Source organism: Rhineura floridana, chromosome 4 (genome assembly GCF_030035675.1).
Source record: "Rhineura floridana isolate rRhiFlo1 chromosome 4, rRhiFlo1.hap2, whole genome shotgun sequence".
Lineage (NCBI taxonomy): Eukaryota > Metazoa > Chordata > Lepidosauria > Squamata > Rhineuridae > Rhineura > Rhineura floridana.
Genome location: NC_084483.1, coordinates 91766122 through 91777764, shown reverse-complemented (window position 1 = coordinate 91777764; position 11643 = coordinate 91766122). Strand labels below are relative to the sequence as shown.

The 11643-nt window shown below is 43.8% G+C and overlaps 1 protein-coding gene across 2 annotated transcripts in view; it reads left to right on the top strand.

Annotated features, from left to right (window-relative positions):
• The first annotated feature begins 3843 nt into the window (after window positions 1-3843).
• Window positions 3844-11643, top strand: part of FRK (fyn related Src family tyrosine kinase) — an 85560-nt gene continuing 77760 nt past the window's right edge. Inside the window, exons 1-2 of one of the 2 annotated variants that reach the window (XM_061623658.1) lie at window positions 3844-3903; window positions 4011-4708. In XM_061623658.1, coding sequence (XP_061479642.1) covers window positions 4302-4708 — 407 coding nt within the window. In that variant the 5' untranslated portion in view covers window positions 3844-3903; window positions 4011-4301. Of the gene's footprint in view, window positions 4709-11643 lie in introns of both variants that reach the window. The other variant, XM_061623657.1, reaches the window with a different exon arrangement.

The following is an 11643-nucleotide window of genomic DNA, read 5'->3' as shown; positions in this document are numbered from 1 at the left end:
CAATACAAATGCATACAAAATACAAATTAACAAGTAAATATTAAAACAATTGCCTTGCACTTCTCCACTCAACATAACGTTCAAACCTCCTGGCTCTCACCCAGGGTCCAACACACACAAAACGCCCCCAAAGTCTCACAAGCTTCCCAGGGGATCCCAAAAATAGCGAACAGAAGGATGTGGGGGCAGCTGGAAAATTTGTTGCAAGCTTTTATATGAAAGTGCAGTCTATAAATATTTTCATTAAACAAACGGCTTGAGCTCAAGTACCTAAAGCGGTGACTTCCCCAGTATCAACCATCTCAAGCCCTACAATTGGCAAGGGGGCCCCTGTTGGTGGTGCTGCTTCCGGCTGCTGCCCAAAGGATGTTGGCCTGTAACAGGGCATTCTTGGTGAGGGCTCCCCATTTGTGGAATTGCTTTCATTGTCTGTCTCCCACACATCCACCCCGGCTTTTTGTGTTCCCCAAAGGGCGGCTTCCCGGCCACAATCCAGATCAAACTTACTTCTTTATAGAAGGGAGGAGGGTGCTTGACTCAGACTTGTCCAGTGGCCGCCTCTATGCCCTGATTGAAAAAGTTGATCTTCGGATGCTTCAATTTTGTGCGGAGTTGACATGTGGATCTAACGTACCCCTCTGCAAGCGTATCATCCTGCAAGGCTCTCCAGTATTTCTCATTAGTAGCTGAACTACTGCTCAGAAACACCTTGATGCCTGTGCACTATTATAGAGAGCATTTTTTGGGTTTCTTCTCTTGTCCGCCTGAATCTGCTTCCACACTCCAGACATGGCATCTCTCCTGTGCGGGTTTTCGTATGGATATTCAGTGCTGATTTACGAGCAAACCTTTTTCCACATGCACGACATTCTTTCCGTTTCTCTCTCTTATGAGCTTTTGGATGGAGTGGAAGTTCGTAGAAGCCGCCACCCAGAAAAGACATAGACTCGTTATTTCTCCTTTTATTTTTATTTCCTTCCTGTTCCTGGGTTCCACCCCGCTTCCCAATGTCCACCTCGGTGCAGTTATCACCTTCCTCAAATGCGGGGTGTGCTTGGCATTCGTTGTCTGCCTCCCACACATCCCTGCCTTTCACCACCTCCTGGACATATAGGCTGTCCTTTTCTTCAAGCCAGGAGATGAGGTCAGATCTAGGCATCGGAGGCCCTTCTAGAGAAGCCACGTTCCAGTAATTCTCCAGCATGACTTCCTTGTACAGAGCTTTTTGGCCCGGATCCAGAAGAGCCCACTCCTTCTTGGAGAAGTACACGGCCAACTGCTCAAAGGACACCAAACCCTGGGCTGAGTACAAAGCAGCTCTTTCTGCTTCGCCACAAAAAGGAGAGGAACTGGAGCGCATCAGCGAGGTTTGTCCTCTGCCCGCGAGGGTGACTGCCAATCCCTCCTGGACAAATTGCTCTTCCTCTTCTTTCAGCCAGGAGACAGGGGGAGGCAGAGGAATCAGCGGTCCTTCTGGAGGGGATGCTTCCCCAACATTCTCCAGCATGACTACCCTGCACAGAGCCCTTTGGCCTGGACCCAGCAGAGCCCACTTGCCTTCTTCCTCTTCTTCTAGGAAACGCACAGCCACCTCCTCAAAGGGTGCAGAAACCCGCTGGCCTGGAGCACGGGGTGGCGCCGGTCGTTATTGGAAAGACTCCATATACTCACACACTGAAGATGTAAAATACATACACCCCATATAATAGTTTATTGTCAAAACCAGTTGGCCACTGCAGAACATTTTTTTTAAAAAAAGTATTAGTTTCCTGTCAAATAAAAGCAGCAACACCTAAGTAAGCCCTGCCTAACTGCTTAAAAAAAGGATCAGAGGGGGAAAGATTTACAACACACTCCTTTTCTGTGTTCACTCAAAAGTCCCACTGATTTTCAGCAGAAGCCTAACCACATGTACTCAGAAGTAAGTCCTACTGGATTCAATGGGGTTAGCTCCCAGGTATGTGGAATTAGCATTGCAGCTTTACTCCCAGAAAAGCTTCATATTGGGAAGGTTTCCAAAGCAGGTTATGAATAAGACAAAGTGCCCTCTTCCAGTAAAATTTAAACTTGTTTGACTCCTTAATTAGAAAAGTACAACACTGTAGTATGTACACTTTTTAAAACTTCTGTTCAAAAATTATTTGAAAGGTAAAATGTATAATATGCCATTTTTGCAAGTAATTAAAAAACCCTGCATGTATACTTTTATGCCTACCAAGATTCTGCTGTGATCTTCTGTTGTAGTGCAATCCTATGCACATTCACTCAGAAGCAAGTACTCTTTATGCTGCTGAAAGCTATATATTTACTGAATTCCTGATGTGAGACAAGCAGGAAAAGGAAACTGTGAATTTAGCTATTACCTGGGGTCAACAAATCTTGTCAATCACAACTCTGAGTTCACTTATTGGCTAAAAACCTGAAAGGGCAGGGATTAAAGCAGCCGGTAATAACAGAAGTTGGGGAGGTGGGGGGGCCTGACATTTTGTTTTATATCTTTTGAACCAGACCTAGAAACTTTTTTTAAAAAAATGAAATCTAAGAGTCTGCAAATTAAGGTGAGTCACTGGGAGACCCGGAGAGGACTCCCAAAAATTGAGTCTCCAGACAAAAACTGGACACCTGGTAACCCTAGTCCAGACACAGCTTAAATACCTCATATGTGATCTTCCAAGTGCCTGATGCCCCCTCCCATTTTCATTATCCCAGACAGGTAGTAAAAGAAGAAGCCTTACTGAAGTCCCAGTGAACCATCCTGCCTGCTTGGTGGCTGTGTTCAGCTGTTGAGTTACACGTTGCAAAAATGTTCTTGACTCTCCTCCTGCCCTTTGTAATTTCTTCTAGTACTTGTATTGTTATTGTAATGATTATTTTAATGCATCACAAGACCATAGACTTTTGTGGCGCAGAACTGGAGCCAGCCACATCCAATTTGCTATCCCAAACTGAGGATTGATTGAAATTTGCAGTTGCTGTGGCAACAGTTCCAATTCTTCTGAAAAGGGGTGGATTCAGATGCTGAATGCAAACTCAGCAAGTATGTCTCTCTGAGAAATGTGACTAAATTAGTATTGAAGATATAGCTCTGAGTGGTGACTGGCTATGTCTGAAATGCAGATAAACTGGGAGAACCACTCTACACTTTCCTTCAGGGTTGTTGACACAAGTCAGCAAAGTTCCACTTGCTTCTTTAAGACAAAGTTAGATGAAGAAAATGAAAACACAATTCAGCGCATCACCACTTAGCCATAAGTACCAAAATGTAACCCTTTCCTTTACAGAAACTGCTAAATATTTAAAGCAGTCAGGTCTGCCAAAGCTGGATACGCTTGGATTTTGTGGAAACCCCCATTCTCCCCAAATTTAGATTTGCCTGTTTTTCAAATATAAGGTATTTATTAAATTTATGTCCCACCTTTCTTCCATGATGTTCAAGGTTCCCCCCCATCTTATCCTCACAACAACCCTATGAGTGAGACATGATGACTGGCAGAATGTTACCCAATAAGATGCATGCTTGAGAGGCGATTTGAACCTGGATTTCCCTTGTCCTAGTCGAACACTTTAATCACTACACCACCCTGTGGGGCTCTGAATCCAGTTTTAGTAGTATACTGTTCTGCTCATGAGTACAGAGTAAAAAGTGCACATTTATTGAGCAATAAAATGATCTCTTGGAGAGGTGGAGGATTCTCACGAGAGAGAGAGAGAGAGAGAGAGAGAAGGGGGAAAGGGCAAACCAGGAAGTAAATACAAAAAATAGTTTGTCCACAAGCAACTCAGCATATTAAAGCAACAAGGCACGGCAAGTTGGTTATTCATTACCAGAGCTACACAGTGTGCAGACTCTCACTGCTACCGGAATACATCTAAAGAGAATAAAGGGAATGAGGAGGACCAAAGGTAGGAAAATTTGGCTGGAAGGTTTTTCTATTGTTTCTGTTTACCTGTTCAGTTGCTACTAGATTTTGCCCCCCAAAACAATGATTCATGTCTTTCTGTCCAATCAGAAGAGGAAGTGAACAATTGCCCTTCAGTGCTCAGATTTCAGTCCTGAGTGTGGGGCTGGAAGGCAAGAAGGAAACACTCCAGGTGAATAAGATTTGGAGGGGGAGAAGCAGAGAAGGAGAAACTTCCAGATTACAGGAAGACCTCTCGCCGTTCATGCTATAAAAAGGAATCCTGGGACAAATTTTGAAATGATGCTACATGGAAAAAATGGATTTAAATGGTTTGTGAATGCTTCAGGATAGACAGAAGGAGACAGAAGGAATATAAGCCTCAAGGAAGGAGGGAGCAGCATGGGGAACTGCTGCCAGAAACATTGCGCTTGCCTGGAGCACTACTTACCTTGGCTTTTCAGTGGCAGATCTAGGGATAAGCCTGTTGAAACTATCAGCAATCCGTCAGCAGGGGGAGGCTCCCCAGACAACTCAGTAGGACCACACAACCTTGGAGCAGATCCACCTCCTCTTCCTCCACCAAAGCAGAATAGGAAATTTGTGGCCCTCTTTGATTACCAAGCCCGTACAGAGGAAGATCTGGGTTTCCAAACTGGAGACAAGCTCGAAGTGCTAGATTCATCTCAAGAGAGCTGGTGGTTTGCAAAGCTGCTTGTGGAGAATGGCTTTGTCAAGCCTGGGCAGAAGCTGCAAGGCTACATCCCTGCCAACTATGTGGCCCCTGACCAGAGCATTGAAGCTAAACCGTAAGTTCTGTAATGATTATTGTTATGTGGTACAGCTATCCTATAGATATAGCTGGGCAGGGAGCTGTATTCGGGGAGGGGGGTTGCAGCATATTTAGGTAGCCAGGAACTTTGATGTAACAATAGGTTCTTTCCATCGTATAGGCATAACAAACGTGTACACAAACGTTGCTTCCAGGCAACCTGTTTGTTGAGCAGTCATCCTGATTTGTTTGTACAAAGTTGACAAGGAGGTGATGTAATGCCTACTGCATACTGAGCATTTATTTTGATTTGTATCAGGGAGGTTATGCAACATCCAATCAAACAATTGGTATTCCTCACCTTCTAATGTATTTTCCCGTCACTTTCCTTACCACGAAAGTCCATTTTTGTTGAGGAAGAGAACCAAATCCACTTTAACTGCACAACCTGAATTTGCCAGTATGCAATTGAACCCCATTTGCAATATAGCGACAATCTGGAAGCAGTCATTTAATCATTCCTTTTAATTTAAGCAACAGGGCAAGATAGTGAGCTGGGTCAAATGTACAATAAACCATGGTTTATTATGATGGGAATGAGCCACAAGACATCTCAGGCTCATGTACTTCCCTTTCCTCTGCTAGCATGGCTATGAGGAGGAGATTTGGAGATTTTGCTTCATTTTTCTTAACCATAGGTTCATTCAAACCTGATAAACTGTGGTTAATCTTAATTATGGTTTATTTTAAACATGCCAACTTGAAACCATGGGATATGAAATTGGTTTGTTTCAATGAAATAACCACAGTTTAGGGTTTGGTTGTAATGCTAAACTGCGACTAATCAAAATCAGAAGCAAAAACTTCTGATCTCCACATGGCCACGTCAGAGGGACTGGGAGAGTATGTGAGCCAGGAGCTAGCTGTGCCTTGTTCCTGTAACAATAATGGGAACCTATTAGCTACCATTCAATGTTTAAGGGCTTCTTATTAAAATATAAAGCCCTGAGCAACTCAGGACCAGGCTACCTGAAGGACCACCTTCTCCTTGTATACACCTGTTAGATCACTTAAGATATTCAGGATCGTGCTGCAACCTGCAAAATGGCAGCAACATAGAAATGGGCCTTTTCTGTGATGGTGCCCCAACACTTTCCCCCCTGTTATCTGAGAAGGATCAACACCAGCATGTTTTCAGTAGTAACTGACAACATACCTCTTTGCTTGGGCATTTCCTGATCATTAACGCTGGCTTCACAGTCATCTCTTTCTTGATCTTCTCATAGGTTCACTTTTGAAATAGTTTTGAAATGTAGTGAACTGCTGCAAGCTTTTCTTAATAGTAAGATAAAATATTTTAAATAATAATAATAAAATAATAAACTATGGTTTATCATGATATACAAACTGGCAGAGTAAGAAAGTACAGCTGAAGTTGTGCAAGCAAATCAACATGAACTCATAGGGGTGTATCCATTGGTGTCCATCTGATGACAGAAGGCTCTTTGATCAAGTGGAAGCTTTTGTCAGCAAATAGGGGAAAAGGTGATTTCTGCATATACACCCTTCACCCCTGCAGCTATTCCCCCCAAATCTTCTTCAGAGGCTTGAGGGACCCTTTGAAACAGCATGGGAGGTGGTGTGGGATAGGGTGTGTGGGGAGGAACAGCATATCAGCAAAAAATAATCTCCCTTCTTGTTCCACTGATGGGAGCCTCCATTGCAACCTTTCCCAACCGGTGTGCCTCCAGATGTTGTTGGACCACAACTCCCATCAGCCTCAGCCAGCATGGCTGAGGCTGATGGGAGTTGTGGTCCAACAACATCTGGAGGCACACCGGTTGGGAAAGGCTGCTCCAGTGGATCAAAAGAACCTCCCAGAAGTAGAGGGACAGCATTGGATTACAACTCTTCATAAATAAGTAGGAATTCACTTTTGAAGATTGGCAGGGTTCATACCCACAAATAACAGGGAATAGGTTTTATTTGCTAGAGCTAGGGATAGCCAGTGTCGTGCCCTCAAAACTCCCATCAGTCCCAACCAGCATGGTCGGTGGTCAGGTATGATGGGAATTATAGTCCAACATTTGGAAGGCACCACATTGGCTTTCCCTGTGCTACAAATTGCATTTTGACCAGTCTGTTTTGACATCTTGGTCACTTCAGCACAGGGATGTAGTTGTCAAGGGTCACGGGGGGTCACAGACTCGTTACTTTTTTGGCAGCAGGGTCCCAGCCAGGTCCCTATCTATAAGCCAATCAGCATGAAAAGGGAGCCACAGAGAAGAGTCCTTCTCCTTTTGTGCTGATTGGAGCCAATCAGAGTGAAAGGAGATGAGTCAGCCACTGATAAGACTGTTCTCAGTAGCTAACCCACAGCCTCCCCTTTCATGCTGATTGGTTCCTAGGGATGTCTGTTTCAATGGAGGGTGGAGTTGCAAGAGGAGAGGGAGAGCAAGGGAGAAAGGGAAAGTGTTAAAGGGTGTGTGGCTGTGGCTGTGGCAGGGCGTGACTATCATGAAGGGACCCTGCACTTCTGAATTTGCCACTGCACTACTGCTTCAGCAATAGCAGCAGCGTGGGGGTGGGCACTGGTGGCTCCGATGTCAGTGAGGCAGTGAATCCACTGCAAATTTTAGTCTGAACTTTTAAGGAGCTTTCAGCGCCTTGGACAGCTTCTTGAAAGTTCGGACTAAAACCCAGAGTGGATTCATCAGAGACACTAGTCTCCTTTGGGGGTGGGGATTGTCTATAGCAGCCTTTCCCAACCAGTGTGCCTCCAGATGTTGTTGGACCACAATTCCCATCTTTCCTGACCATTGGCAATGCCGGCTGAGGCTGATGGGAGTTGTGGTCCAAGAACATCTGGAGGCACACTGGTTAGAAAAGGCTGGTCTATAGGTCAGTATACCTGGAAACATCTGGTTGAAGAAGGGGAGGACCCATGGGCCAGCATGTCAGTTCAAGAATTTCAACTTATTGATTGATTGATTGATTCGATTTATATCCTGCCCTTCCTCCCAGCAGGAGCCCAGAACTTACTTTAGGGCTGCTATTAAAGAAGTAAAAGTGATAACTATATTTTTTAGCTTACAATGCCAGACCTATTAAATATTAAGATTATTGCTATAGTTGTTCAAATATTAAGAAAATTATAAACATAACACAGTATATTATGGCTCCAATTTAATTGTAGCTTTATGGTATCTTGTTTACATTACACCAAAGACAGTGTGTGATTTATATTTGCATGAAACATGGATGCTGCAATAGCTTCCTTAATGCATTCTAGGTGAACTTGGAGATAATGTGCTGAAACTGGCTTTGGGAGAAAAACTCCATGAAACCGCAAGTCAATGTGGTTCCATGGCACATGTCTGCTGCTTATTTAGACACATATGTATGTCTCCCATTTATATTGTCATGTATGTTGAAAGCACCTACAAATAAAGTTATTAGGTACTGCACAAAAATAGTTAACTATCACAGAGCCCTGCTTTGCAATCTAACATACAGACTCGCAAGGGGAAAAGAGGAGGAGTGGAATTAAATTACCCCAAATTAAGGCATAGTAAATTGATACAAAGATCACACAAAGCAGTCAATTGAATAGAGTTCTGGTTATCCTTTGCTGAGGAACTGAAAAATCCCTGTACAATTTGTCATTTTCTTTATACAAAAACGGAGTCATGTGGCACCTTAAAGACTTAACAGGATAAGTAGTGGGATGGTGCTACTCCCAGGAAACTGGATGTGTAGGATTTGAAGCCCCAGGCCTGTATTCTGTATTCAGTGTCCTTGGTGTAAGACATGCTTAATTCTGTGGAAATTACATGAGTAGATATGCATAGGATTGTGCTGTTATTGTGATATAAGTTTTCTGGACCAGAACCCACATTGTCAGATACAAAAGTAGGCTCTGGTCCACCCTGTCCTAATAAATTTGGTTGTATAGTCTCCTACCGGAAGATGAAGGTGAGTTGGCAGCTGAATGTTGGCAGTTAGTGGGTTGGGGATCTCATAATGCTTTTTTAAAAAAGCTCTGCGAAGGAAAAATGAACAGGTTGTCCAAGTGTTTAATTATGACATTATGGCTGGTTGGCACTGAATACTATTGTTACTCTTCTGTGTGCTGTGACAGCTTGTTCTGATCCATGAATCCAGGGTGTGATCCTGCAAGGCAAAAGTACTTGTGAGTGTTTGGCTATAAAGTTTCAGTGGCTGGAGAAGAGTGCCTGGCCTTTGCCCAACAAAAGGCTTAGCTGCATGGTGGGAATCAGTGATTCCATTGTGTTGGAAGCAGTGCTCCACAACGTTGGGAGCGAAGAGTGCTGGAGAGGAGAGCAGCTCAGACAAGACACAGTATTCACCTATGGCAAAGGTGGGGGTGGGGGCATGGAGAGAGGGGTTACGGTAGTTATGCTTTGCAGCAAGCATTCTCCTCTCCATGGCTGTGGGGAGTTTCGTCTAGGCACCTAACTTGTTGCAGAGGAGAGGGATTGCTCTTGGTTGTTTGGGTCTGGAGTCCCAAGATGACCTGTCAGAGATGTAGGCAGAGAAATGTTAGCAATGCGCTCAAGCTCCCATGTGTATTGTGATCCCAGAACATTTGTGCAAACTAGTGCTCTAATTGTGTGCAAAGCACCCTTTCCCCATGGATTCTCTCACAGAGGAACTGGGCTCTATGTATACCAAGCCGGGCAGCTTGGTATCAATTACACCTTATACGTAGGCTGCAACCCTACCTCCCTGTTCAACAGCTATCAATCGTGGTGCATGCCCTGGTCACCTCTCGATTGGACTACTGTAATGCGCTCTACGTGGGGCTACCCTTGAAAACGACCCGGAAATTACAACTTGTACAGAATGCAGCGGTGCGCTTACTTACCAACAGCCGCCGCCGAGACCACATTACGCCAGTATTATTTGATCTACACTGGCTGCCGGTTATTTTCCGGGCCCGATTCAAGGTATTGGTATTAACCTTTAAAACCCTATACGGTTTCGGCCCAGCTTACCTGAAAGAGCGCCTCCACCGCCACCAATTATGCCGCCCAACTAGATCAGCCACTCAAGGCCTTCTCGCAATCCCGCCAACCAAAACAGCTAGGTTGGTGGGTACTAGGAAGAGAGCCTTTTCTGTGGTGGCCCCCACTCTCTGGAACTCCCTCCCATGTGACCTTCGACATGCCCCTTCCCTAGAGGTATTCCGCAAGGCCCTGAAGACGTGGCTTTTCCAACAGGCCTTTGAGGTCCTTGGGAAGGGTAACTCTTCATGATTTTACCATCTATCATATGCTGCTAATATAAATGCTTTTATATGTATTGACTGTCCAGTATTTTATCTACTGTTATTAACATGACTGCAATTGATATTGTTGTATTGTTGTATTGTTGTATTTTATCTCATTTTAATGTACGTCGCCTAGAGTGGCTATTTCCTAGATAGGCGACAGACAAATTAAATATTATTATTATTATTATTATTATTATTATTATTATTATTATTATTATTATTATTATTATTATTATATGTGCTACCTAGGGCTAGAAACACCCTGCCACACACTATGACACCTAAGTTATAGGTGGCATACACACCATACATTGAAAGCACATTATTTTCCCTAAAGAATCCTGGGAAATATAGTTTGTTAAGGTTGCTGAGAATTGCAGCTCTGTGAACAGTAAATGACACTTTCCAGGATTCTTTGGGAGGAAATAATGTGCTTTCAATGTATGGTGTGTATACAGCCACAATCTCTCATCTTAAATACTGCTGGTGGTGCACTGGGTTACAACATATCCTATGATCCATTGTAGAGACATGGATGGGATGTTCATCAATGCATGGATGCTCCTCCTCCTCCTCTTGACGCGGGATATAAATTTCTTGCACCAGGCCTTGGGCTAGTATAAAACTCTGTTCTCAGTGAAGGTGTGGCCATGGACTGGGGAGGTAAGGGTGCCAGATCTGTACTGCTCTCATCCTATTTTCGCTCCTTAACTGGTTTATCTTTACCAGCAGAATAGCTGCACTGATTGAAGTGTTCCACTGGCATATTGGGGGAGATCTACCAATGTAACTGCCATGGTGGTGGCATGCATCAATTTCTGCTGGAGTTGCAGGGCTGCCACAAGATTCTAGAATCCATCAGCCTGCAGTTTGTCTGTAAAGGACTGTCCTACATATAGACTTGCTCCCTTTTAAATATGTTGTAACTCTGTACCATGTGAGGGCTGATTTACACAGTTTCTAGCATGTATAATGATTATTTTTCTACAGTTTTCAGTGGGAATGGCATGGAACCTATGTAAAGATGGTTACGTATGACGATCATATATTTGTGCATTTCATTGTGTGTACAATCTGTCCGGAATGACCAAGATGTGTGCATGATTGTCATATGTGAATCACCAAACCAAATGCAGGCCTTGAATCACATGGTGGCTTGCCAGAGACTTCATAAGCGGTTGTGGTCTTGCAGGTACATGACAGACAACACATAAGTGGAGGGTTATGTCTGGCTTGGAGAATCACAAGTTGTACAAGCTTGATTTACATATAAGCTTTGCAGATTTCCTAGATGGGAAACTAATAAAATATAATGCAGAGATGGCAAAACCTGTGGCCCTCCAGATGTTGTTGGACTACAGCTCCCATCCCCCTCACCATTGGCTATGCTAGCTGGAGCTGAGGGGAGTTGCAGTCCATTAACATCTGGAGGTTCACAGATTCCCAATACTGATATAAGGTGTGAAGCGGATTTCAGGCCTTGTATGTACGGAGAATAGAAGAGGCTTGTTAACTTTAAATTCAAAGACCATCTAAAACCACCGTGTCTTCCCTAAGTCCTTTACTTATGTTAATTCAGTGCACCTGCCTATGCTCTCAGAATGACCTATTTGAATGGGAGAGAAGGGCTTGCATATTAGAGCTTGCCATAAGGGCTGTTTACTTTATTCACATAT